Source organism: Marmota marmota, unplaced genomic scaffold, assembly GCF_001458135.2.
Source record: "Marmota marmota marmota unplaced genomic scaffold, marMar, whole genome shotgun sequence".
Taxonomy (NCBI): Eukaryota; Metazoa; Chordata; class Mammalia; order Rodentia; family Sciuridae; genus Marmota; species Marmota marmota.
In genome coordinates this window covers 59,743-83,477 of record NW_026000113.1, presented here as the reverse complement: position 1 = coordinate 83,477, position 23,735 = coordinate 59,743, and the positions used below count along the sequence as shown (strand labels likewise).

The following is a 23,735-nucleotide window of genomic DNA, read 5'->3' as shown; positions in this document are numbered from 1 at the left end:
GACTCGGTCCCCGCGCGCCCGTGGCGTCCAAACTTGGCCCTTTGCGGCTGACGCCCGCAGCGGAGCCACAGCAGGCATGCAGAAGCGGGCCTCCAGCCCAAAACCGAGTCGGTCGCGGGAGGGCGCCTCTTATCCGGACTCAGCCTGGCAGGGGACTGACTGACGAGCACCCCAGTCCAGGCCCAAAGACACCCGGGTCACCTCCCGGGCAGGAGACTCAAATTCACACTTTGGTCTTAGGGGGACAAACACACTGTCCCTTCTGCACACCGCTGTTGGATTGTCATTTACTACCGCTGACCCAGAGGGGACAGACCCTGTGATGCCAGGATAGACGTTCCCCTATACACGTGGTTGATTATAGAACTCCCAGCCGCCTTTGACTCTGGCCCACTTGCAATTAGCTCAGCATGAATTTGTGTCCCCTGTCCCACCGCAACCAAAGTTAAAAGTCAGTGAGCACCAAAGACCTTGTGGTTTAGGTCAGTCTTATATCCCGGCACTGGCCCCCCCAGGACTCAGGGCTCTGCAGTCCTTTCAACGTCTGGGCCTCCCCAGACTGAGCTTGATATTTATCTGTACAGCTTAGAGCTCCAGTCTGAGTTGAAAGTTCTGGGGCCTCTTCCAACTCCTAGAAGGCTTCATAGGCTGCCCATGATTAGGAATCTGGAGCCAGGCATGAGGTTCCTCATGTTTCCTTTGCAGGGACCCTTGAGGATCATGGACCCTGAGTGCTCCCATCTCCTCCCAGCTCTCTGTGCTGTTCTGGCAGATCCCAGGCAGCCAGTGGCAGATGACACTTGTTTGGAGAAGCTGCTGGATTGGTTTAAAACAGTGACAGAGGCAGGTAAGATAATGGTGCTGCTGTTGGCTGTTGGCCAAAGGCCAGAGGATGGTGCAGATCATGGGATAAGGTGCCTGGGGTTCTCCTGGCTATCTGGAATCTTTCTTTCACTTCCTAGAGACTCTCCGGGAAGCTGACTGGGGACAACCCAGGCTGAGGTCTAAGGCACCAGCCTGAGAATCTGAGTTTGAAATTCTTAGCATATCCCTGTTCAGATCACACTAGTTGTTTGCAGAGAGCATGGACAAACTATTTTGTTGTTTTCATTGCATTTTGACTTTTTAAAAAATTTTAAATTTTTATTTATTTTTGGTACCAGGGATTGAACCTAGGAGGTTTTACCACTGAGCTACATCCCCAGCATCTCTCCCTCCACCCCCTTTTTTTGAGACAGTCTCATTAAGTTGCTGAGGGTCTTACTAAATTGCTGATGTTGACCTTGAATTTACAACACTCCTGCCTCAGTCTACCGAGTTGCTGGAATTGCAGGCATGCACCACCATGTCCAACTTTTGTTTGTTTTAAGAAGTCAGATTTTTTTCTTTCTGATTATGAAAGTATAAGACTTGAAAAGTACAAAGAAATAAAGAGAAAAATTAAACCACTGTTGATATTGTATTTTCTTTAGTCTTTGCTAGTTTTAAAGTGTTTAATTTAGCTGGGGGTGGTGATGCACACCTGTAATCCCAGTGACTCTGGAGGTAGGAGGAGCACAAGTTTGAAGCCAGCCTGGGCAACTTAGGGACAACCTGACTCAAATATAAAAAAGATTGGAGCATATAGCTCAGTGGTAGAGCACCCCTGGGTTCAGTCCCCAGTACTATCAACCCCTGCCCCCAACCCACCAAATTGTCTGATGGGAATCTGTACAGACAGTTAAAGGAGCTCACTTTGGCTTTGGATCCTCTTTCCTCCATGTTATTATCTAGCACTTTAGCTTCTTATTTCAGAACCCTTCAATAATGATTTATTTTTAGTTTTTTAAAAATAAATCATACAGCTTAATTTTTAATAAACTTTATTTTGGGAAGTATTTTTATTTATAAGACTTTCTTGTTTATTTATAAGACTTGAAAGACTTGCGCTCGCTCAGTGCTTCTTGGGGCTCACCCACGTGCCTATTGGTTGTTTCTGGCTCCCTCCTCTTCTCTCTGCTCTCTTTCCTGTGACAAACTGAAGGCAGCTCTTTGGTAGTCCTTCCCGCACCCCCCCACCCCTGGATACTCCCAGCCCTTGATATAAAACGTCTTCCCCACCCCACCGGTACTTTTGAATCTGGGGACAAGGGTCTATTCCATTGTACTTGTTTGCATGGAACATTGTCCATTTCAGACAAAAGTAATCTTTTGGGAGGTAAAAATTCGTCTTGCTTCAATTTATCTTTTTTTTTTTCCTCCTCCCTGTGGTACTGGGGATTGAACCCAGGAGTGCTCTACCCCTGAACAAAGTTCTCAGCCCTTTTTATTTTGAGACAGGATCTTGCTAAGTTCCCCCAAATGACCTCAAACGTGATCCTCCTGCCTCAGCCTCCTGAGCAGCTGGGATTACAGGTGTGAGATACCATGCCCTGCTCACATATCTTCCTCATATTCATGGGAATAGAACATGTTTTCAGGGTTCTTGCCACATGTGCTTCTTTGAGGTGTTGGCTCCCTGCTTTCCCCATTAACAAAGTTAGAAGACATTTATTGCAAATATTCCTTTCCAATTGGACTGCTCAGTTCAGCATCCTGAGGAAAAGAGTTTGGAGTCAAATCTGGGGTGGTAACCTGTGTCCCTGATGACCACAAGGTTATGCCTATCCCCACAGAGTCCAGCCTCCTGCTGCTGCAGGAGAACCCCTGCCTGGTAGAGCTCCTGTCCCATGTTCTGAGACCGCAGGACGTGAGCCCCAGAGTCCTCTCCTTTGCCCTGCGCCTTGCTGGGACATTTGCGGCCCAGGAAGATTGCTTCCAGTACCTTCAGGTGAGCTTGGGCCTGCCTGTGTGTCTTGTGGAGATCCCAGAGGCCATCTCAATCCCCACCTCTCAGAGGCTGGCCCTTCTCTGGTGTCTTTACCCCTGGTGTCATTCCTCTTGAAAAAATTCACCAGGAATATTGGGGCTCAGGAGGGGATGTTTTGGAATCAGGCAGAACTGGGATTGGCTCTCAGCTGTGAACTGCTGCATGCCTTGCCAAGTTCCTGAGCCCCCAGCTCCTTCCCATCTCAGAAGAGACTTAGGCCTGTCTCAGAGGGTGCTGTGGAGATTCCATGAGATGACAGAGGCTGCACCTGCAGACCCTGGCTGATGAATGAGTGGGTAGTGAGAGCGTCTGCATGCGAGAGGCGCGAGGGTGGCCCGCTCGGTGGCAGATGCCTGACACCAGCCTCCTGGCACTTCAGATTCCCACGAGGGCATATAAATACTCTTGTCCCCTGTGCCAAGAGTCCTGGGGACATTGTGCCTTTTGGGAGTCACTCGGAGAAAGAGGCATATAACCTCATAAGATTAGGTTGCCTTTCATGAAAGGCTGCTGACTGCCCTCCAGTCTCTGGGAGCTGGTTCCCTGTGTGCAGGGTCAAGGCACACACCTGTTTGTTGCAGGCCCTCAGTTGAGGGTGCACCTTGGGCCTGAGTGGAGTCCTAACATGGCCATGGCTGCACAGTGGTGAGGGACACTATGCTGGAGTTGAATTTAGAGAAGGATCCAGAGACATCATTGGCAGGGCTTCCACCTGTTGCACAGTGAGAAACATGTCCTGAGGCCCCTCCGTCCCTCCCCTGGCACCTATGATGAGTGAAGGATTTCCCGCCCCAGCAGGGCAGGCAGCAGCTGGTTGGGAAGCCCCAGGCTTGGGTGGGCATGGCTGACAGCCATTCTGTAGTGGGACCAGGGGCTCAGGGAATGGCCAGGCTGTCACCAAGGGTGTCCCCTTGGTGAGTCAGCATCAGGTCTTCCCTGCAAGCTACTGAGACCCAGGGTGGCAGGACTCTTGTTGCGTGGACAGGAGATGTAGAACAGTGTGCTGGGGTACACAGGAAGGTCCATGGCAGGTGGCAGTTCAGCAGGGACCTAGTCAACTTTGTGGAAGCAAGACTGGGATCCTGGGCTGGCAGGGTTTGAATGGGTGCAGGAGTGGCCCAAACTGGGATTAGCCTGATTTACCAGGTGCTGGGGCATTCCGAAGGTCTAAAAATGACAGGGTGCAGGACCCCAGAGAAGGAGGTGAGGGGAGATTCTGGAGCTTGGCAGGCTACAGGAAGCGTCAGGGGTTCCGGAGCCCTGAAGGTCATGGTGAGGGGCAGACCTTTGAAGATGATCTCCTGGTGCTGTCTTGGGGGTGTGATGTCTCAAGAGGAGTAATAGGAGAGAGACCTTAGTTGAAATCCTTTTCTTCCTTCCCCTGAAGCCCTCACTCCACAGAGGTGGAGCTGGCTGTGCTGGGGCCCCACTTGCTGGCCCCAGGAGCCGTCCACCTGTCCTGGAAGCACAGCTTGTTGGCAGCTGGTATAAAGTGCCCCATGACACTGCCTCATCCGGTCCTGCAAAACAGAAAGCCCATCTCCTGTCTGCCCTGAATTCCCAGAAACCTGCCGGGCACCCACTCCTTTTTTGCCTCCCAGCAGGGGGAGTTGCTGCTGGGGCTCTTTGGGGAGACGGGAACCCTGGGCTGGGCAGCCTGGAATGTCCCCACCGTGCGCAGTGGCTGGATCCAGGGCCTGAGGGCCCTGGCACGGCACCCCAGCGCCCTGCACTTCCTGGCTGACAGTGGTAAGTGTGGCCTGCCCTACCGGTCCCACCTGCAGGGCCTTGGCATGCCCCAGTGGGGGGCCCCAGGGAGCCCTTGCACCTCACTGAGCCTGGCCTTTTTACTTTGGGAGTGGTGGTGGCCCAGGGTTGCTGCCTTGAGCACTCGCGGTAGCCGCAGGGGTGTTCATGCCCTTGGCTCCTAGGCCAGCCCCCAGGAGCCAGTCTTTGAAACTAATTAGAAATAATGAGGAGCCTCTGTGGGTTTGAACCTGGGTAGATGGCACTCTCACCCCTAGGACTACAGTCCCAGTCCTGTCTTGCTTTTGAGTGGGGCAGTGGTTTGGGGCTGGAAGGGCCTCCTGGTGCTTGTATGACTCAGGCTCTTTTTCCTGGGGCTCTGAAGTATGTAATAAAAGTTGTTCTGTGCCCTCCACATTTGGATTGACCCCCGTTTCCTCCCCTCAACTCCCCAGGTGCAGTTGACACCGTCTTCTCCCTGCAGGGAGATCCAAGCCTATTTGTGGCTTCGGCCGCCAGTCAGCTCCTGGTGCACATCCTGGCTTTGTCCATGCGAGGCGAAGCTGTGGAGCGCTCCAGCCCACAGGGCAGTGCCTGGCCTGCATGTGCCCAGAAGATCGTGAGCCACGTGGAAGAGTCCTTGCGCTCCACAGATACCCCACAGGTCACTCAAGCCCTGAACGTCCTGACCACTACCTTTGGACGCTGCCACAGTCCCTGGACAGAGGTTCTCTGGGATCAGCTGAGTCCCCTCGTGGCCTGCCTGCTTGAAAGAGACCCTGTTCCAGCTGGACACTCACTCGTTGACCTCCTCCTCAGTGTGGCCCGGTCAGGTCCCTGGGACATGGCTGGTGGGGGATCTGGTATGGGAGGTGGGTGCCCTAGGAAGTCTTGGAATAGCTGCTACACCTGAGAGTCGTCATTGGCAGCCAGAGATGGAGTTGCCCCCCCACCCCCCCCGCACCCAGAATGCTGTCTTGAAGGGAGCACCCCTGGGGAGGGTCTTGACACCTTCACCCCTGAGAGCTACAGGGTCTGGGCACCTCCAGCCAGGGTCTATGGCAGTCCTGAATGGGTGTCATGGGGCTTGAGAGGATGGAGGAGTGATTTTCTCTCTCTGGGGTCCTCTGCAGTTCTCCTGTGTTCAGTTCTACAGACTGTGGCCTGTGGGAGACGGTGGCTCAGACTCTGAGCCGTCTGAGCCCCACTCAAGCTGGACCTCTGGCCTTAGGAACACTGAAACTCCAGCACTGGTACGATCAGCATTGCTTTGTGCTAAGCAGGGGCACTGGGAGCTGGGCAGAGAAGACAAGAGGGTGGTGCTCGTGGTCAGGGAACCTTGGGAGCCAGGGAGAGCAGCAGGCCTGGCAGGGCATCACGGGGGCAGGGGCAGGCATTGGTGCAGCTGATGGCAGCTGTGCTTTCTTTAGCAACAGAAGAATGATTTCAAACAAGAGCTTTAGAAGATCCTCAGATGAAGCTGATTCTGAGAGCTGCTGTATTTGGGGCAATGAGCTCAAAGAGCCCCGTGGGGGTACACCACAGAGTGGGCCAGGTATTAGAGAGGAAAAGGGTGTGGAAAACTTTCTAATATCCCCAGTGGGCTTATATGGGGGATGCTGATGGGCATAGCACCCTCCCAGAAGGGCTAGGAGTGTGAGGGCCTGGGGTCTGATGTCTGGATGGTCAGGAAAGAAAACGGACAAGAGCGTAGATGCAGGCATTTTGCACTCTAGAAGCTGCGAACGTAGCTTCCTCTCTAGGTTGGGCAGGCCCTAAGAAAGGTCATCTCCAGTCACTGCATGCAAGGTGGAGCACACTTGGGCACTGCCATCCAAAGGCAGGGACTCCCTGTTACCCTGACCAGACACAGCGTGTCTGAAACCCAGTGGTTGCTCCTGAGGATGCCAGGGCCAAACCTTGTGCGTCTTGGTCAGGATTGACCCTGACCTCCATCTGTGGAGTCCCCTGGTTAGTGACCTGAAAAAAGGCTGGTTCTCAGGCTGTGCCAAGCCTCCACTTTGTGCTGATTTGCTCTGGAGCCAGGGCAGCAGCCTTTACTGGGTCCTCTGTCTCTAGTCCACAGGCACTGAGGACTCAGGCCTTTGGAGTCCTCCTCCAGCCCCTGGCCTGTGTCCTGAAAGCCACCATTCAGACCCCTGGGTCTCCAGGTATATATGCTTTGTGGTGTGGAGAGGGGGGAACCTGTGCCCTGGGCAGGTCCAGGGTTAAGGGAAGGATGATGATCAGCAGGTACCCAGCTCCCGCAAGCCCAGTTTTGCTCATATGCTGGCCTCCTACCATGTGAAGGTGACCAGGGAGTGGGCCCGCATCCCTGGACGAGCTGCAGCTCTGAACCTGGGCCCTGGCTTCTGCTTTGGGCAGTGATCACTTCAGGGAGCTGTTCCTGGTTTGGCCTGCAGGCTTGCTGGATGGGACTGTGGGCGGCTCCCTGACCGTGGATGCACTCCTGTCCTCCAAGTCGGCCTGTGCGGGGCTCCTGTGCCAGACTCTGGCTCACCTGGAGGAGCTGCAGCCACTGGTATGTGTGACCCTGGGCTTATAGGCAGCAGGACTCGTGGTCTCTGCTGACACTTTCTTTTTCCCTGCAGCCCCAGCGCCCCTCACCCTGGCCCCAGGCACCCCTTCTAGAAGCTGTAGTGACCATACTGCGACTTTGCAATGGCTCAGCTGCCCCCAGCTCCAGTGTAGGGGGCCGCCTCTGTGGGACCCTGGCTGGCTGCCTCCGGGTCCAGCGAGCAGCCCTTGACTTCCTGGGGACACTGTCTCAGGGAACAAGTGAGTGACATTGTGTCCTCTGCACGTGTTTCCTCTCTGCTCAGTCTTGAGGGAGCTGCCGAGGCCCTGCGCAGCCCCTGCTCAGCTGTCCCCTGCTCTACCAAGGCTTGGGTTTGCCTGCTCCCTGGAGTGGGTGGGAGATGTGGCTCCTGGGGCAGGAGTTGGGGTGACTCACCCATTCGTATCTGTCTTAGGCCCCCAGGAGTTGGTGCCACAGGTGTTTGCCGTCCTCCTGGAGTACCTCGAGAGCCCTGACTCCAGCCCCACGGTACAGGGACCGGTTCTGGGAGGCAGGCAGAGCTAGTGCGCCCTCCCCATGCAGGCCTCTTGGAATGGGGCCTTTGCATGGGCCTGCAGAGCTGCTGCTCTGGGCAGGGCTACGTGGGGTTTGGGCCCAGGACATGGTGTTGGTGAAGCTTAAATGTGAGGGGGCCCTTAGGGCATGGTGAGCCAGGGGGATGGTCCAGGCTTTCTGTAGGGAATTCTTTCTGAGAAAAGGGAATTGAGCCAAGATGGCCCTTATGCTTAGGGTTCAAATTCTTAGAAGTGTATCCATTTTCTTGAGGCACAGATTTAGAGTCATGTGCCATTGGACACAGTGGGCAGATTTGGAGGCCGGGTTGGGGGTTCTTGGGGCTTTAAGGGAAAGGTACCCTGGATAGTTTGTCCTGGCTTGATAGAGAAACCCCATTACCCCAGGCAGGACTCCAGGTGAGGGCTGCCCTCCTGTCCCTCTCGGTCCGGGAAGCTTGTCCTGGCTTCCACACTGGGCTTCTGCCTCCCGGCAGGGGCAGCTTGGTGCAGGCTGGTGGGCGGTGGCTCCCCCCTGCTGCCCTGCAGCCTGCCCTGCCCTGCCTGCTCTAGGTTCTGAAGAAGGCCTTCCAGGCCACGCTCGGGTGGCTCCTGAGCTCACCCAAGACCCCCGGCTGCTCTGATTTTGGCCCCCACATCCCGCTGTTCCTCGGAGGTAACCCCAGCCCCCCGCAGGGATACCCTGAGCCAAGAGTTGCAGGGTGGAGGCATCCGGGGGTTGGGCAGGAAGGTCCATCTGGCTCAAGGGCAGGGTGAATGGCACTGGAGTCCACTCTGACCACCCTTCCTGCCCCAGAGCTGTTCCCCGTGCTACAGAAGCGCCTGTGCAGCCCCTGCTGGGAGGTGAGGGACTCGGCCCTGGAGTTCTTCACGAATCTGAGCAGACACTGGGGAGGTGAGTACATGGTGGAAAGAAGGCCCTTGTGTCCACTGGCTCTGGTACTCTGACCACATAGGCTGCCTTCTGGAGATGAGAGGCGGGAATCAGCCCATGGTCACCACTGCTGTGGGTGTTTGTTCTCCAGGGCAGGCCGACTTCAGAAAAGCACTCCTCTCTTCAGAGGCACCCATGCTCACCCAGCAGCTTCTCCGAGACCCTGAGAGTTACGTCCGAGCAAGCGCAGTGACCGCCATGGCTCAGCTCTCTAGCCAGGGCCTACAGGCCACCCTCGCCAGCCCTGAGCACCCAGAGACCGAGCAGGTAGGAGGCAGTGGGTTCCTCTGCTGTGTGCCCATGCTGTGCAGCCATTGGTAGTTGTGTGCGTGTCCAGCGGTGTGTAGCCAGCTGGCCAGGTCTGTAGCAGCTGCTTCTGGGGACAGTGCTGGCAGGAACAGCCATGAGGAGCCGGGAACAGCTGGGCATGGCACCCACATTCTTCCCAGCACCTCTGCCTCTTAGACCCCCTCTCCCAGATGAGCAAATGACAGATGAGCTGAAGGGCAGTGTGTACCAGGGCCTGTCACGTGAGGGAGCCAGAGCAGCATGTGGCCTGAGCCTGTGTTCCCAGACTGGAGCCCTGGCTTCCTGCTGTGTCCCCAGCACTGCCCTCCTCAGGCCGTGTCTCCTGCCCTCTGCCTGCAGGGCCTGCTCAAGGAGTTCCTGCACATTCTGTCTGCAGACTCCGAGGGCTTCCCACGGAGGGCGGTCGTGCAGGTCTTCACCCAGTGGCTGAGGGATGGCCATGCTGAGGTCGCTCGGGACACGGAGCAGTTTGTGGCTACTGTGCTCCAGGTGGTGAGCCAGGACCTGGACTGGGAGGTGCGGGTGCAGGGCCTGGAGCTGGCGCAGGTGTTCCTGGCCCAGAAGTTGGGACAGCCTGCCCATTGTCCCTATGCAGTGGGCCTGCCTGAGGGCCCCTCACCTGGCCTGCACCCTGAGGTGCTGCGGAACCTCTGCCAGCCTTGGCTCCTTGAGTTTGCCTTTCGTGCCTTGTTTGACTGTGACAGACCCGTAGCCCAGAAGGCCTGTGACCTCCTCCTCTTCCTGAGAGACAAGACTGCTCCCTGTGCTGGCATGCAGGAAACTGGGGACAACCCCTGCCTGGACTCTGTGGAGGCTATTCTGCAGAGGTGGCAGGCGGGTGAGCAGGGCCAGTCCCTGGGGGACCCAGAGCCTGAGGCCATGCTGGCTGTCCTGAGGTCCATAGATCTGGAGGGCCTTCAGGGCAGGCTGGCCGAGAGCAGTGACCACGTGGAAAAGAGCCCACAGTCCCTCCTGCAAGACATGCTGGCCACGGTGGGAGTGCTGGAGGAGAACGAAGCTGACTGCTACTGAGGCCGTGCCAGCTCCTCCACAGGCCCTGCGTCCCAGTGCTGCAGCCAGGCTGCTGGGAGGGACTCTCCAGGAAACTGACCAAAACCCCCACATTCTGATGTGTTATTTTAAAAGTGGCTTATTTTCTACTCAAGTAGAACTAAAGTCTTTAATCCACTTCAGGGTGATTTTGTACTTGGTATAAGACAGGGTTGGGTTTCCTGGACAGGAACTGACAGGGTTGACAGTTTCCCACCTGTGTTCGAAGGGAGCTCCCTCCCCAGCAGGCCTGTCTCCCCAGCAGGCTGCACTCTTGGCCGCCCTTGTGGGTGAGGGCTTGTTTCTGGGCCCTCTGCTGTCCCTGGTCTGTTTGTCTGTTGTGGCCACTCCAGCTCCACAATAGCCCCTGAAGTCGGGCAGCATGATTTCCATCAACTTTCATTTTTCTTTCTCAAAGTCGCTTTTCCATTTGGGGTCTTTTGTGACTTCACATGAATGTTACTGTTGCTCTTTCTATTTCTGTGAAAAGTGCCACTGGGCTTTTGGTTGCAACTGCCCTGGGTCCGTAGGCCACTTTGGGAAGTGTAGCCATTTTAACACCACAAGTGATTCCGCCCTGAGCCCAGGACCTTTTCCCCTGTGTTTGTGTCTTTAGCTCCTTCCTCTGTCTTCCTGTTTTCAGTGTTCAAAGTTTTCACTCTGTAGTTACATTTATTCCTAAGAAATGTTGTTGTTGTTGTTTTTGGTGCTATACAAATGGGACCATTTTCTTCTTCAGGTGGTTCACCTTTAGCTGATGGTTGTATGTCGTCTTTTGTATCTTGAAACTTCACTGAATTTGTTTACTTAACCATGTTTTGGTGCAGTCTTCAGGGCTCTCTGCATACGAGATCATGTCATCGGCAAACAGATGATGATTTTCTTCCTCCCCCTCTGATTTGATACCTGTTGTTTCTTTTTCTTGCCTAATCTCTCGGCCACGGACTTCCAGCCCTGCTGGGGAAATGGCGAGTGGGCTCCCTGGTCTTGTTCCTGATCTTAGAGGAAAAGTGTCACTGATGAGTCTCATGTTGGCTGTGCTCGTCACTCGTGGTCTTTATGAAGTTGAGGTACATATCTTCTGTGCCTAGTTTGTTGAGTGTTTTCATCATGAACTACGTCGAGTGCTTTTCTGCCTCTATCAAAATGGTCATGTGATTTTATTCCTCTGTTAATGTGAACCATCCTTGTACCCCAGAAATAAATTCCATCTGATCATGGTGAATGAGACTTTCAATGTGTTACTGAATTCTGTTTGCTGATACTTGTTTGAGAATTTTTTTTTTTCAATTTTTGAGAATTTTGTTCATCAGGAATGTTGGCCTGTAATTTTCTTTCTTAGGGCATCCTTAGCTGACTTTGTTATGAGGGTAAAGCAGGCCTTGTAAAATGAGTTGGGAACCATAACACTTTCGGGAGAAAACATAGGAATATAGTTCCTTGACTCTGGTCTTGGCAGAGATTTTCTTAAGATATAACACCAAAACTAAAAATGAACAAAACCCAAGACAGGTGCTGTGGCACATCCCAGTGACTTGGGAGGCTGAGGCAAGAGGATCACAAGTCAGTGGCCAGCCTCAGCAGTGAGGCTTTAAGCAACTTAGCAAGATCTTATCTCAAAATAAAAAGGTTGTGGTAAAGTGCCCTGAGCTCAATCTCCCGTATGAAAATTAAAATTAAAAAAAAATAACCAAAACCTACCAGTGGGACTATATCAGGCTGAACAGCTAAGGAAATAACAAAGACGCAGCCTGTGGAATGGGAGACAATATTTGCAAACCATACATCTGATGAGAGATTAATATCTAAATATAAGGAACTCACACAACTCATTAGCAAAAAATCAAATTACCTGATTAAAAATGGGCAAAGACATTTTCCCTAAATAGACATTTTTTTCCCCAAAGAATAGAAATGAAAAGATCTTCAACATCACTAATCATCAAAAACACTAGGGCTAGGGATGTGGCTCAGTGGTTGAGTGTGTGTTTAACATGCTCCAAGGCCTGGGTTTGATCCCCAGTGCCACAAAAACAAAAAAAACAAAACCAAAATAATATTTCACCTCATATCTGTGAACAATTGTTATTAAAAAGTAAATAACAAGTGCTGCTAAGTATGTGGAAAAAGGGATTTTGCACACTATTTGTGGGTGTCCTTACACACTATTTGTGGGGGTTCCTTGGTGTACCCCCTGTGTAGCAGTGTGGAGGTTGGGGACGATCACATGACCCAGCAGTCCACTCTCAGGTGTATATCCAAAGGAAAGGAAATGAGCCTTTTGAAGAGGCGTCTGCACCCCGCTGTTCACTGAAACTACATATACACAACAGAAGACTGTTTAAAAAAAAAAAAAAGGAAATCTTGCCATTGCCATTGTGACAACATGGATGAACCTGGAAGACATTACGCCGAGTGAAGTAAGCCAGAAACAGAAAGACATAGATTGTGTGATCTCACTTAATCCCAGTGACTTTGGAGGCTGAGGCAGGAGGATCACAGGTCACAGGCCAGCCTCAGCAACTCAGTGAGGCCTTAAGCAACTTAGAAATCTAGAAACAGGGAATTCACAGAAGCAGAGCAGAATGGTGTTGCCAGGGGCTGGGCTGGGCTGGGCTTGGGGAATGGGGAGGGACGTTATAACTTTTGATTAAAAGATGGAACAACTTCTGGGAGCTATTGCACAGTGTGGGTGATGGTGGATGTGTTAATTCTGTTACTGCTTTAGCTTTTTTGCTGCTGTGACCAAAGAACCTGACAAGAACAGTTTTAGAGGAGGAAAAGTTTATTTGGGGCTTACAGTTTCAAAGATCTCAGTCCATAGATGGCCGGCTCCATTGCTGTGGGCCCAGGATGAGGCAGAACGTCATGGTGGAAGGGTGTGGAGGAAAGCAACTCAGGACATGAAGATTAGGAAGCAGAGAGAGACCCTGCTCTCTAGGGACAAAATATAAACCCCAAAGGAACACCCCCAGAGAACTACCTCCTCCAGCCACACCCTACCTGCCTACAGTACCATCCAGTTAATTCATTCAGAGGATTAATGCACTGATTAGGTTAAGACTCTCCTAACCCAGTCATTTCACCTTTAAACTCTTTGAATTGCCTCACACTTAAACTTTTCAGGGACACCTCATACCTAAACCATAACTGTTATGTTAATTATTACATACAAAAATAACATCACACTGTACATCTTGAATATATCCAATTGTTGTTTGACAGTTTGACATGTTTATTGTTTAAGTGGTACCTGACAGTGCTTCTGAGTTGACACTTTGTTCTGAGCCTGGCTGGGCAGACGCCAGGCCTTGGGGGAAAGTGTTGGAGAAGCATCTCTGGAGAGATTCCTCTGTAGCATGGCCCATATGATTCATGGGCATTTAGGGGACACCCACGGGAAACCCCAAGTGCCTTGTGATTCCCAGGGTCCGAGGGCAGGTGGCACTGGCTGGAGACTGTCTCCGACTTTGGTCCTCAAAGCAATAACCCAGGTGTCAGCCAAACCGAGTTCAGGCTTCCAATCTTTGACCTCCAGGTTCACCTTGCAGTGGTTCAAAGTCAATGGTCAGGTACTAGGCAGGTGGGGCTGATCAGAGTAAGATCAGGAGGGGTGAAGACCCAGGCAGGCCCCTGTGGACCATGCAGGCTCAAGGCCTGCCCTCTCATTTCTGGGCTGTGTGACCTTGACAAGCCACCAGATCTCAGAACCTACCTCCTTATGTGTACATGGGGCTTTGCCATCATCCCTTAGGTAAGTGTAGGTCATCCTGATGCTCCAGGCATAGTGCCATCTGCCAGGGAACTGGTGTTGGGTGAGCCTCCCTGCTGGCCTTGTCCGTGCATATGTGGGATTGGGGGGCCCCCAAATGTACCCATCTGCAGAATAAGTAGCTTCAGCTGGGCTTGAGGAAGTGGTGAGATACTGGAGGGCAGTCGGGCCCAACCTGACCCTGGGAGGCCTGAGCGTCTGTTGCCCAGTGGTTACCTGCTCCCACAGCCTTGTTTGAGACTCCAATGTCATCATGGTGCAGTCCAACCTGTGCAGACTTAGGTCTGGCCCTGTGGGGAGTGCCAGGACCTCCAAACAGCCACCGCGTGTCATCACAGGTGTGACTAAGGGCAGAGACCAGAAAGGAGGAGCCCTATAGGCCGAGGCTCTGAGCTAGGAGAGGTTCTACAGGAGTAGGGGGCCCCTTGGCTTGGTGTTCTGAGAGCAAGCAGACCCTCCCTTGGTACCTACAGCCCCTGACTTAGTCACCCACTTTTTTCAGTCACTCATCAAATGGCACTTGGGAGGCCCTATGTGTCAGGGTTTTGGGAATAGAGCTATTGTGATTCCCCCTGCCCCACTGCCTTACTGGGAACTGAATCAGGGTGCTCTCCTACTGAGCTACACCCTAAAAAAAAAAAAAAAAAAGCTACACCTTTTTGTTGTTGTTCAGTACCAAGATTGAACTCAGGAGCGTTTCACCACTGATCCACATCCCCAGCTCTTTTTAAATATTTTATTTAGAAATAGGGTCTCTCACTGAGTTGCTTAGGGCCTTGATAAATTGCTGAGGCTGGCTTTGAACTCGCAATCCTGCTGCTTCAGGCTCCCATAGTACTGGGATTACAAGCGTACACTGGAGCCTGGCAATTTTTTTTTTTTTTTTTAATTCTAGAAGGTCTTGCTTAATTGCCAAGGCTGCCCTTGCAGTCTTCCTGCCTCAGCCTCCTGAGCAGTGACTTGCTGAGATTCTAGGCAGGTTTCGCTGGGCCTGGCAACAGCTGCTGTAAGGTGAACATGGTCTGTCCCTTCTGAAACTTGTGAAATGCGCCATTGGTGGTGGCAGTTAGGTTAAGGGACACACACATTTCTCATGGGTCTGGAGTAGTGACTGCAGGAGAGGGTGGCTGTAAAGTGAGGCCAAATTGGTGACCCTTCTTTCTACCGCGAGATGAAGTGGCACCGGTCCTGACCTGCACTCCTGGACTTCTCAGCTTCCAGAAATTTTGCCAGAATAAGCCTCGATTCTTTATTAATGGCCAGGCCCTGGTATTCCAGTATGGCAACAGGAAGTAGACTGGGACAACATTGTGACCCCAGGGCCCCCAGGGCCCATCATGGAACTCCTGGGGCACGAACAGCAAGCCCAATGTGCTATACATGTTCTTGAAAGTGGTGACAGAAATGTAAATACAGAGAGAAAAATAACGGGGAACCTTTATTCTACCCCAGGCGTAATGCCCCAAGCATAGTGTTTACCAATCCCAAAGAAAGATCTTGGAGGACTCAGCGGAGAGGGTTTGGACATTTTACCGCTCACTCCTCAGCGGTGGCAGGCTGGAATACTGTGGAGGGACACACCGTACCTAAGAGCGGGGAATTATATGGGATAGGCTGCATGGCTGCTTGCTGATGGATTTCTCCAGATGTTCTATGAACCCACTCTTTTACTTTATAACCAAGGTCACTCCGCTTTGATCTTCATCTAAAGATGGAGACCAGGGAAACAGCCAGCTTCCCCTCTCCATTTTCTTTGTGATCACATTCTTAGGAGGACTTCTTATCTCAGTGCCTAGAACAAGGAGCTTTCCTAGACGCTGTCCGCCTCCCCTGTAGGGGTGGGCTGCTGGAGGCGGAAGACTGGGGACTTCTAGGCCAAACCTCAAGGATAAGAAGTCGCCAGCTACAAGAGGCGCCATCCAGGTGGAAGCTCATGGTGTGTCAGAGGCCTTGCCGAGGGAGGAGCTAGTGTGAGGCCTACGCTGGGAACTGGGGAGGCCACTTCCCTGGGAAAGGAGGAGGAGGGTGAGGGCTTCAGCCCTTGGGGTGGAGACCATTCAGTCCCACCCAGGTTTTCCAATTCCCTATCAGGACCCATATCAGGTAGGAAACCAGAACAACCAGTGGCGAGGGAGCCTGTGTTTTAGGAATGCAGAAAACTCAGGAATGAGATGCTATGAGAAGCCCAGGAGACATCACTCCATAGGTACCCAGCGAGTCGCAGTGAGAACATTACTGGGAAGGGAGAAGAACTGGACCCACACCTCATTTTCAGGTGAGGCTCGGGAGGGAAGCCCCACAGACTCTGGACTTTGGTGCCTCCCCTACATCAGTGGAGCCTCCTGGAGTGGGGGAAATGGGTGTAGTCAGCAGGAAGGGAATGGAGAGGTGGGCTGTGAGCCCAGAAAACTGAGGGGCCAACCCCAGGGTACCATGGCCTCAGTAGATCTCAACAAGTCTCTGTGGCAAGAGGGCAGTAGGGACTGCTCGAGAGCATGGGTTGCCAGAGCAGCTGAGCCACTGACTGGACTAGGGGCTGCCTCCTCCTTCCTGGGGAGATGGGAGGCTGGGAGGATCAGAAACTGGTTCTCAGGCCCGTGGGGTGGGGGGATGTGAGACCAACACACAACCCCGGGCCTAAGGCTGGTGACCTCTCAGGTAGAATTTGCATTTATGGTCACTCAATGGCCTCCATCCTCCCACTCCTCTGCAAAGGCAAACCCAGGTGTCAGATGGACACACCCCCCCCCACTGCTGACCAGCTGTCCTATGCATGGGCAGCTTGTTCAGCCCTGGCCAGCCTTGTCTGTAACATGGGGTGTGCTCCCATTTGTCCTCACCCCATGCCATGCTGAGGACCGATTGAAAGGTGGTGGGTAGACTGCAGGGCTCTGTGTCCTAAGGAAGGTTCTAGCTTCTCTTACCCCTTCCTCCCCCTGGACTGTTTGTGGTCCTGGAGGTTGTGTTGCTCAACCTGGTTCTTCTGTCCCTCTACCACTTCCCCTGGCTTCAACACCATCCTCTCACAGACACACTCAGGATGCTGGGTGAGTCCACCCTGAGCCCTGCACATCTACCACTGAAGCCCTGGAACGATCCAAGGACAATACCCAGGTGTCTTAGTCCTTTTGTGTTACTATCACAAAATACCAGAGGCTGGGTAATTTATAAAGAGGTTTATTTGACTCATGATTTTGGAGGCTAGAGAGTCTGAATGGCATGGAGCTGGCATCCGGTGAGGTGCCTGGCTGCTCACAACGTGGAGGATAAGTGGGAAGGGTGTGTTGGCATTCAGGAGGGGCATGTGTGCAAGCTAGGAACTGGGAGATGGCAAGGGCTCTCTTATAACAACCCTCCTGAGGGAACTAAAACACTCTGAGATCACCATGAGTCCACTCAGGAAGTGGACCCCACAGTACCTGAATGCCTTCTACCAGGCTCCCCGTCCTAAAGGCTCCCACCTCAAGACCACTGAACAGGGTATCAACCCTCCAGCACAGAAAACTTTGGGGACACATATCCAAACTGCAGCAGGTGACATCATTGCCAGTTCTGATGACCCCAAACTCAGAGCATTCACTTGCTCCCTCCCCTGGGTTCCTGCAGCCATCTCATAGGCTTTTCTCCATGTGTTCCCCTCTGTGGCTGCTGAAGAGATCTCTCCCCGTGTCCCACACAGCAAGGGGTCAGTAAAACGGGCCTGTGCACCGGCTGAGAAAAATTAATCAGAAATTATAGAAATAAAGTAAAGACTCATTTATTAATTGAAAGCGGGGCACAGTGGGTGCTCTGATGGAGACCGGATTTAACAAAGAACAAGAGCTGGCATTTTATTTTTATAGGTAGGGACATCAGAGAGTTTCAGTGTGACAGGCTTCTTGAGGAAAACAGGATCAAGATGGGAAAAACCAGTTGTTTGGGGCTTGGCAGTTTACGCCCACCTCCTCTCTACCTCTGGGTGGCTGTGTTGGGACCTAGGGATGTCCAAGGTGAGGTATAATCTGACCAGTCTCAATCGGTGGAATTTCACCAAGAGGTCCCAGGAAAGCAACCCCTGCCTTGTGACGGCGCAAACAAATCCATAATTCATACATGGCCTCTGACAGTGGTCTGTCTGAATCTGTTCACTCACTTCCCTGCCTGGAACCAACTATGGCTCCCATTCCTCCTAGGCTAGTGCCCAAGAACTCTGGGTCAGGGCTGCCAATCCTTCCAGCAAGAATTCTTGTAGAGCCATGTGAGGTGTGGAGGTGCAGGTTGTAATCCCAGCTGCTTGGGAGACTGAGGAAGGAGCAGAGCAAGGTCAAGGCCAGCCTAGACAACTTACATCTGTTTCAAAAAAATAAAAAGGAGGGCTGGGGATGTAGTTCAGTGGTAAAGCCACCTGGATTCAATCTCCAGTAACATGCACACACACACACACACGCACGCACACACGCACGCACACACACATACATACTTATTGCAAAGCTCCCCTTAATCCATGCCAGATACCAGCACAAGATTGTCAGAGCCACCTGGCTGTGCTTGGATTTTGGGGCTGCATCCCTAGTTTTAGTAGCAGGCGGTCGGCAGGGTGTATGGAATTTCTTTTTTCACAAGATTGCAGGAGAGCATTGTTAAATCCGGTCTCCATCAGAGCATCCACTGTGCCCCGCTTTCAATTAATAAATGAGTCTTTATTTATAACCAAGGTCACTCCGCTTTGATCTTCATCTAAAGATGGAGACCAGGGAAACAGCCAGCTTCCCCTCTCCATTTTCTTTGTGATCACATTCTTAGGAGGACTTCTTATCTCAGTGCCTAGANATAATTTCTATAATTTCTGATGAATTTTCCTCAGCCGGTGCACAGCACCCGTTTTACTGACCCCTTGCTGTGCAGGACACAGGGAGAGATCTCTTCAGCAGCCACAGAGGAGAACACTCTGGAAGAAATGAGAGGTGGCTGCAGGAACCCAGGGGAGGGCACAAGTAAAACACATACCTGTTTTATTTGTTTGAATTTTTTTAAATTTCACTGTCATTTTTGGGATGTGTTTTTATTGAGTATATACTTTGTACCAAGTTATTTTCTTTCAGCTATTGATGTGTGTTCAGCACACCCACTATCTTTTGACTCCCATTGCTGCATTTGGGAGGTCAGCTGTCCATCTAACTTCCATTGGGTGAAAGTAACTCCTTCTCTGGCTGCTTTTAAGAATTTGTCTCATTGTCTTTGGCTTTCTGCAATTTTTACCATCATGAACAGATTAACAGTTTCCTTTTATTTATTCTCAGAATTCACTGGGATTCTTGAATCTGTGAATTACTGGTTTTCATCAGTTCTCACCATTTTCAGCCAGAAACCTTTCAGTCTCAATCTCTCTCCTTTTCTCTTCCTTTCCCTCTCCTCCCCTCCCCACATTTATTTTCTCTCTTCCTCCTTCTAGAACTCCGGTGTATATGTGTGGACACAATATCTTTATTTTATTTTTATGTGATGTTGAGGATTGAACCCAGAGCCTCGCACATGCTAGGCGAGCGCTCTACCGCTGAGCCATAACTCCAGCCCCTCTCCATACTTTCCTTCTCTTTTCAATGTTTTCTTTAAAAACAAAAAGAACTTAACCTCTATTTAATTAATTTTTTTAAGAGAGAGAGAGAGAGAGAATTTTTTAATATTTATTTTTTAGTTTTCGGCAAACACAACATTTTTCTTTGTATGTGGTGTTGAGGATCGAACCCGGGCCGCACACATGCCAGGTGAGCACTACTGCTTGAGCCACATCCCCAGCCCCTTAATTAATTTTTTAATGTGGTGCTGAAGATCCAACCCAGTGCCTCACACGTGCTAGGCAAGCACTCCAGCCCAGCCCTCAATGTTTTCTCTTTTGATTCTTATGCTATATTCTGTGTATGCTTTTCAAAAACATGTCCTATCACTTTATTTAGCCTCCTGTGCTGGGCTGATGTGTCCAAGCTTGTCTGATACTTTATTTGTAGCAATCTTAGTTATCTTAGTCTTTATTAGTTTGGGTCACAAGAGCTGCTTAAGAAATAAACCCTAAACTAATATTTTATTGCCCACAAAGTAGCCCACTGTTGGGCCGCTTCCCTCCAAGTGGAGAAATGGAGACCCTGCTTCATACTGTGCCTTCTCATCATCAACCCAGACTCCTCAGATTTCCCTGGGACTTGGGTCACATCAGCTGTCTAGCAATGAGGAGAAGCAAATGGGGGCTGCACATCATCAGCACCCACATTCGGCTGTCCAGATGCCAGTTGCACACCCTGCCCAGCTACAGGATTCTGGAGATGTACTAGTCTGGGAGTGCCTGGGGCTGATCAGTGGGCCACACTGTCCCGCATCTGCACAGTGTGTGACAACTTCAGCACTTGGAATGTCATTTCCTCATGTTTAATTATGAGCTTCTCAGTGACTTTAGAGAACTGGGAAGTTCTTTGAGGCCTAGGATACAAGCTAACCTGACCAGGATGGATCACTGGTTGGAGGCCCCTCAAACCAAACTTGTTGCATGGAATTCTCTATATCCCTGGGTCTCAAGCCCGTGTGAGAGCTGATCGGTAGCTCGGACCTCTTGGAACTTTTTTTTTTTTTTTTTTTTTGATACCAGGGGTTGAACCCAGGGGTGCTTAACCACTGAGACACATCCCCAGACATTTTTTATTTTTTATTTGGAGACAAGGTCTTCTAAGTTGCTTCGTGCTCCATGAAGTTTCTGAGGCTGGCTTTGAACTTGCAATCCTCCTGCCTCAGCCTCCCAAGCTGCTGGGATTCCAGGTGTGCACTATCGTGTCTGGTTCCCTGATTCATTTTTACCCTATATTGCTAAAGGTGGAAGGGTCCCACAGGACAGGACCTGATTTCTCTCCCCCTTACCCTCAAGGCCACTGAACCAAAGCCCAAGTTTGCGGCTATTGGCAAATACTCTCTGAACAAAAGGGCACCGACCAATCAGAATGGACATTGGCTGGCACACCGAGTCAAGGTGCTGCAGCTGGTGTCAGTGCTGTTGCTAGGCGGATTTCACTTCTCAGTGAAACTAGGCTGACTTTTCTGGGCCAACCGTCTCCCTACAAATAATGACAAGTGTTGGGGGCTGGGGCGCAGCTCAGTGGGCGTGCCTGCCTGGAATGCACAGGCCCCGGCTCCATCCCCAGCGCAGCAAAAAAAAAAAAAATCCTGGATACAATATTTTCAAACCATCTCTTTAGGAACACAGAATTGCTGAGAAGACAGGCGAAGTTCTAGGGAAAGTTGGATCACTCGGATGCAAGCCTCCCACCTGCAAGGCTTCGGGGAGCCCACCTGGGTTCTGGCCAGGGGAGCTCGGAGGGGATGGGACTCTGCTGACAAGATGCCCTGAATCATGTCCTCAGAGCAGAGATGGAAAACACACCAATTACTGCCTGATGAGCACCATTGTCTCAGGAAAGTACTTCCAAACGGGTGTCCATGGGGAACAACATTGAGAGCGTGAAAAGCTGAGACCCAGCCAGGCACTGGTGGCCACCACCTACCCCGGTGGGTCCCAGGCTGTCATGCCTGTTGCTTGCCTGTAAGCTGGGGTAGTAGCCTGCCTTTCCAGTGTCAGGGCTCCTGAAGATGGCCGTGGGCCTCATGCATGTGTCCCTGTTTAGATCCCAGTACCAGCTGACACATAGCAGGTCTATGAAGAGCTGAGACAGACGCTGCCTTCCCAGTTGGCCCCAGGAGGCAGGACAGGCATATGAACCCATTTCACGGGCGGAGAAACTGAGGCAAAGAAGTGGAGACTCATACTTCTGCCATGTGTCATCATGGACTTGAAATGGGAAGTCCCTCCCACAAACTCTGTGCCTACCTTAGGATCAGGGCCATGGTGCTGGAGGCCAGCAGAACCCAGGCTGACTCCTGTCCTTGCTCTATCCTGGTTCTCAACATCCCCGGAGAGCTTTTAGGGCATTCAGCCTGTGCTGACTGAATAGGGTTGGGTAGCTGCTGGCCAGGGCCTTAGCAAGAAGGTGTATCAGTTAGTGCTGTGTAATAACTAACCCCCAAACAGGTGACACTTCTGTTATTATTTTCAAAGAGTCAGTGGGCCATCCGGGCAGCGTGGCTGCTGTGGACTGGGTGTGGTTAATCTTGGCAGGGCTTAAGTGTGCCTCTGGGGGAGACTGGTGGGTTGGCTGGGGTTAGCTGGATAGCCTCGGCTGGGATGACCAAGTCCTCAAGTGCTTCATATCTGCTAACAGAGGGCTTGCTATAGCAGGAGTCTAATTCAGCAAGCAGAGGCGTGGGTGTCCCTTGAGGTCTGAGGGACGTGGGATACTTCCTATGTGAGCCAGGAGTGGAGGACGCAGAGACCTCCCATCTTGCCCTTCTGGTGGGCGGGACTGGTAGGTCACTTCTATCACTTTCTACTGGTCAAGTCACAAGACAGGCACCTCTGATAGTAACTGGGGCAAAGTCCCATGGCAGAAGGCACGGTGACTTGGGGAGGGGTGGAGAATGGGGCACACTTAGCCATTGGTCTACCATAAAGGGGGGCTTAGCAGTCTCTCTCTGTGGCTCCAGCCACTGAGGAGGTGGGTACTGGGGTCTTGGTGCTTAAGGGCCGCTGACTGACCTCCCCAACATGGGGCTTCCAGTAGATGGGGGTGGGACAGTGGTTCAGTCTCAGAACTTAAGCCCATGTCCCAGGCAGCATTGCAGCCCAGGTGCTAGCTCAGGATAGCCATCCCAGGAGGTTTGTTGAATGACTGAATGACCTACATCAGGCAGCCAGAGAGACAGTACCCAAGCTTCCTTCTTGGGTACAGGCCTGGCTTGGGGTGGAGGGTGTCTCCACTTGTGGGATACTTCCCATGTGAGCCAGGAGTGGAGGACGCAGAGACCTCCCATCTCACCCGCTCCATGGAGACCCTCTTCCCTGCACTCATCAGTTGCTGTCAGCCCAGGATGTGTCGCCATGGAAACTGCTTGGCAAACGCTGGCAGGCAGAGGCGGCCAACAGCAGCTTGAGCTACCGAGCTCTAGGCGCCCGTTGGAGTGACATCTCGGGGCAGCATGAGCAAGCACGCCTGGCCGTGTGTGGCACGTGTGTGGTGAGTGGGGATGGGCAAGCAAGGGTGGGCATCTGGGCACTGGTGGTGTGTTGGAGCCAGTCCAAGTGTGCCTGCTGCGTGTGTTTGCATGTGCTCGTACGTGTGCGCGCGCCTGTGTGTTTGAACTGAATGAGCTGTGTCTGTGCACGTGCTCCCACGGCTGCTTGGGGCGCTGGGTGTGTGCAGAGACGGGGCCACGCTGCAGTGTATGGCCATGCGGCCCCCTCGGTTGAGAGCTCACTGTGCGCTGGGCATTGACCCAGGTCCTGGCAAAACGAGATGGAAGTGGCCGCTGCCCCTGCCCCCCACCTGCAGTTCCAGGCCAAAGACAGCTGCTGACCAGGTGATTACAGGTGTCGATGGACGTGATTGACAGGCGGGCTTCTGGGAGGAGGCGGCTGTTGGGCCTGAAACCTGCTATGGAGGGGGAAATGTCCAGGCATGGCAGGAGGACAGTGCTCTGGGCATCAGGCACAGCCCAGGCTGGGGCCCAGAGGCTGGAGAGGACTAAGGAGAGATGGGCAGAGGATGGTCACGAGGGGCGGCGGCCAGAGCACCTGTGGCCCTGACAAGGTTGGGCCTCTCCCTGTCTTAGGAAGCCCAGCTGAGGAGGGGTGCAGAGACAGGCACTCCTTCCAGGCAGGGACCCCAGAGGGGCGGCACAGGGGGAGGGGGTGCGTGGCTTGGAGGACAGAGCTGGGGAAGGTGGGATGGGGGTAGGGGAGGTGGTCAGAGTCCCAGGGGCTCCCGGGAGAAGGTGACCTTCTTTGGGACCAGGGGAGTCTTTGACAGGCTTACTGTTGGCTGGAGTTGGGGTCATCATGAGAGATTTTGGAGGTTGGTGCTCCTTGGTGACTGTGGGCACAGGGGCGGGGG

The 23,735-nt window shown here is 52.5% G+C and overlaps 2 protein-coding genes across 7 annotated transcripts in view; both read left to right on the top strand.

The window, feature by feature from the left end:
- The first annotated feature begins 706 nt into the window (after nt 1-706).
- Brat1 (BRCA1 associated ATM activator 1) lies at nt 707-11,228 on the top strand. 2 transcript variants are annotated; one of them, XM_015507601.2, is made up of 13 exons: nt 707-847; nt 2,655-2,809; nt 4,450-4,597; nt 5,050-5,422; nt 5,728-5,847; nt 6,674-6,765; nt 7,018-7,136; nt 7,207-7,393; nt 7,588-7,661; nt 8,258-8,360; nt 8,502-8,600; nt 8,731-8,906; nt 9,288-11,228. In XM_015507601.2, the coding sequence occupies exons 1-13, from the start codon at nt 721-723 to the stop codon at nt 9,978-9,980; spliced, it is 2,466 nt and encodes an 821-aa protein (XP_015363087.2). In that variant the 5' UTR covers nt 707-720; the 3' UTR covers nt 9,981-11,228. The 2 variants fall into 2 exon arrangements, with proteins under 2 accessions (XP_015363087.2, XP_048640662.1); XM_048784705.1 differs by lacking the exon at nt 4,450-4,597 and having other exon boundaries at nt 5,079-5,422.
- An 11,547-nt stretch (nt 11,229-22,775) lies between these two features.
- LOC107161099 (archaemetzincin-1-like) overlaps nt 22,776-23,735 on the top strand; it is a 28,010-nt gene continuing 27,050 nt past the window's right edge. The window contains exons 1-2 of one of the 5 annotated variants that reach the window (XM_048784699.1): nt 22,776-22,859; nt 23,123-23,202. The gene's annotated coding sequence lies outside the window, so the exon portion shown is untranslated. Of the gene's footprint in view, nt 22,860-22,963; nt 23,203-23,735 lie in introns of those variants that run through there. The other 4 variants (XM_048784700.1, XM_048784702.1, XM_048784703.1 and 1 more) reach the window with 4 other exon arrangements.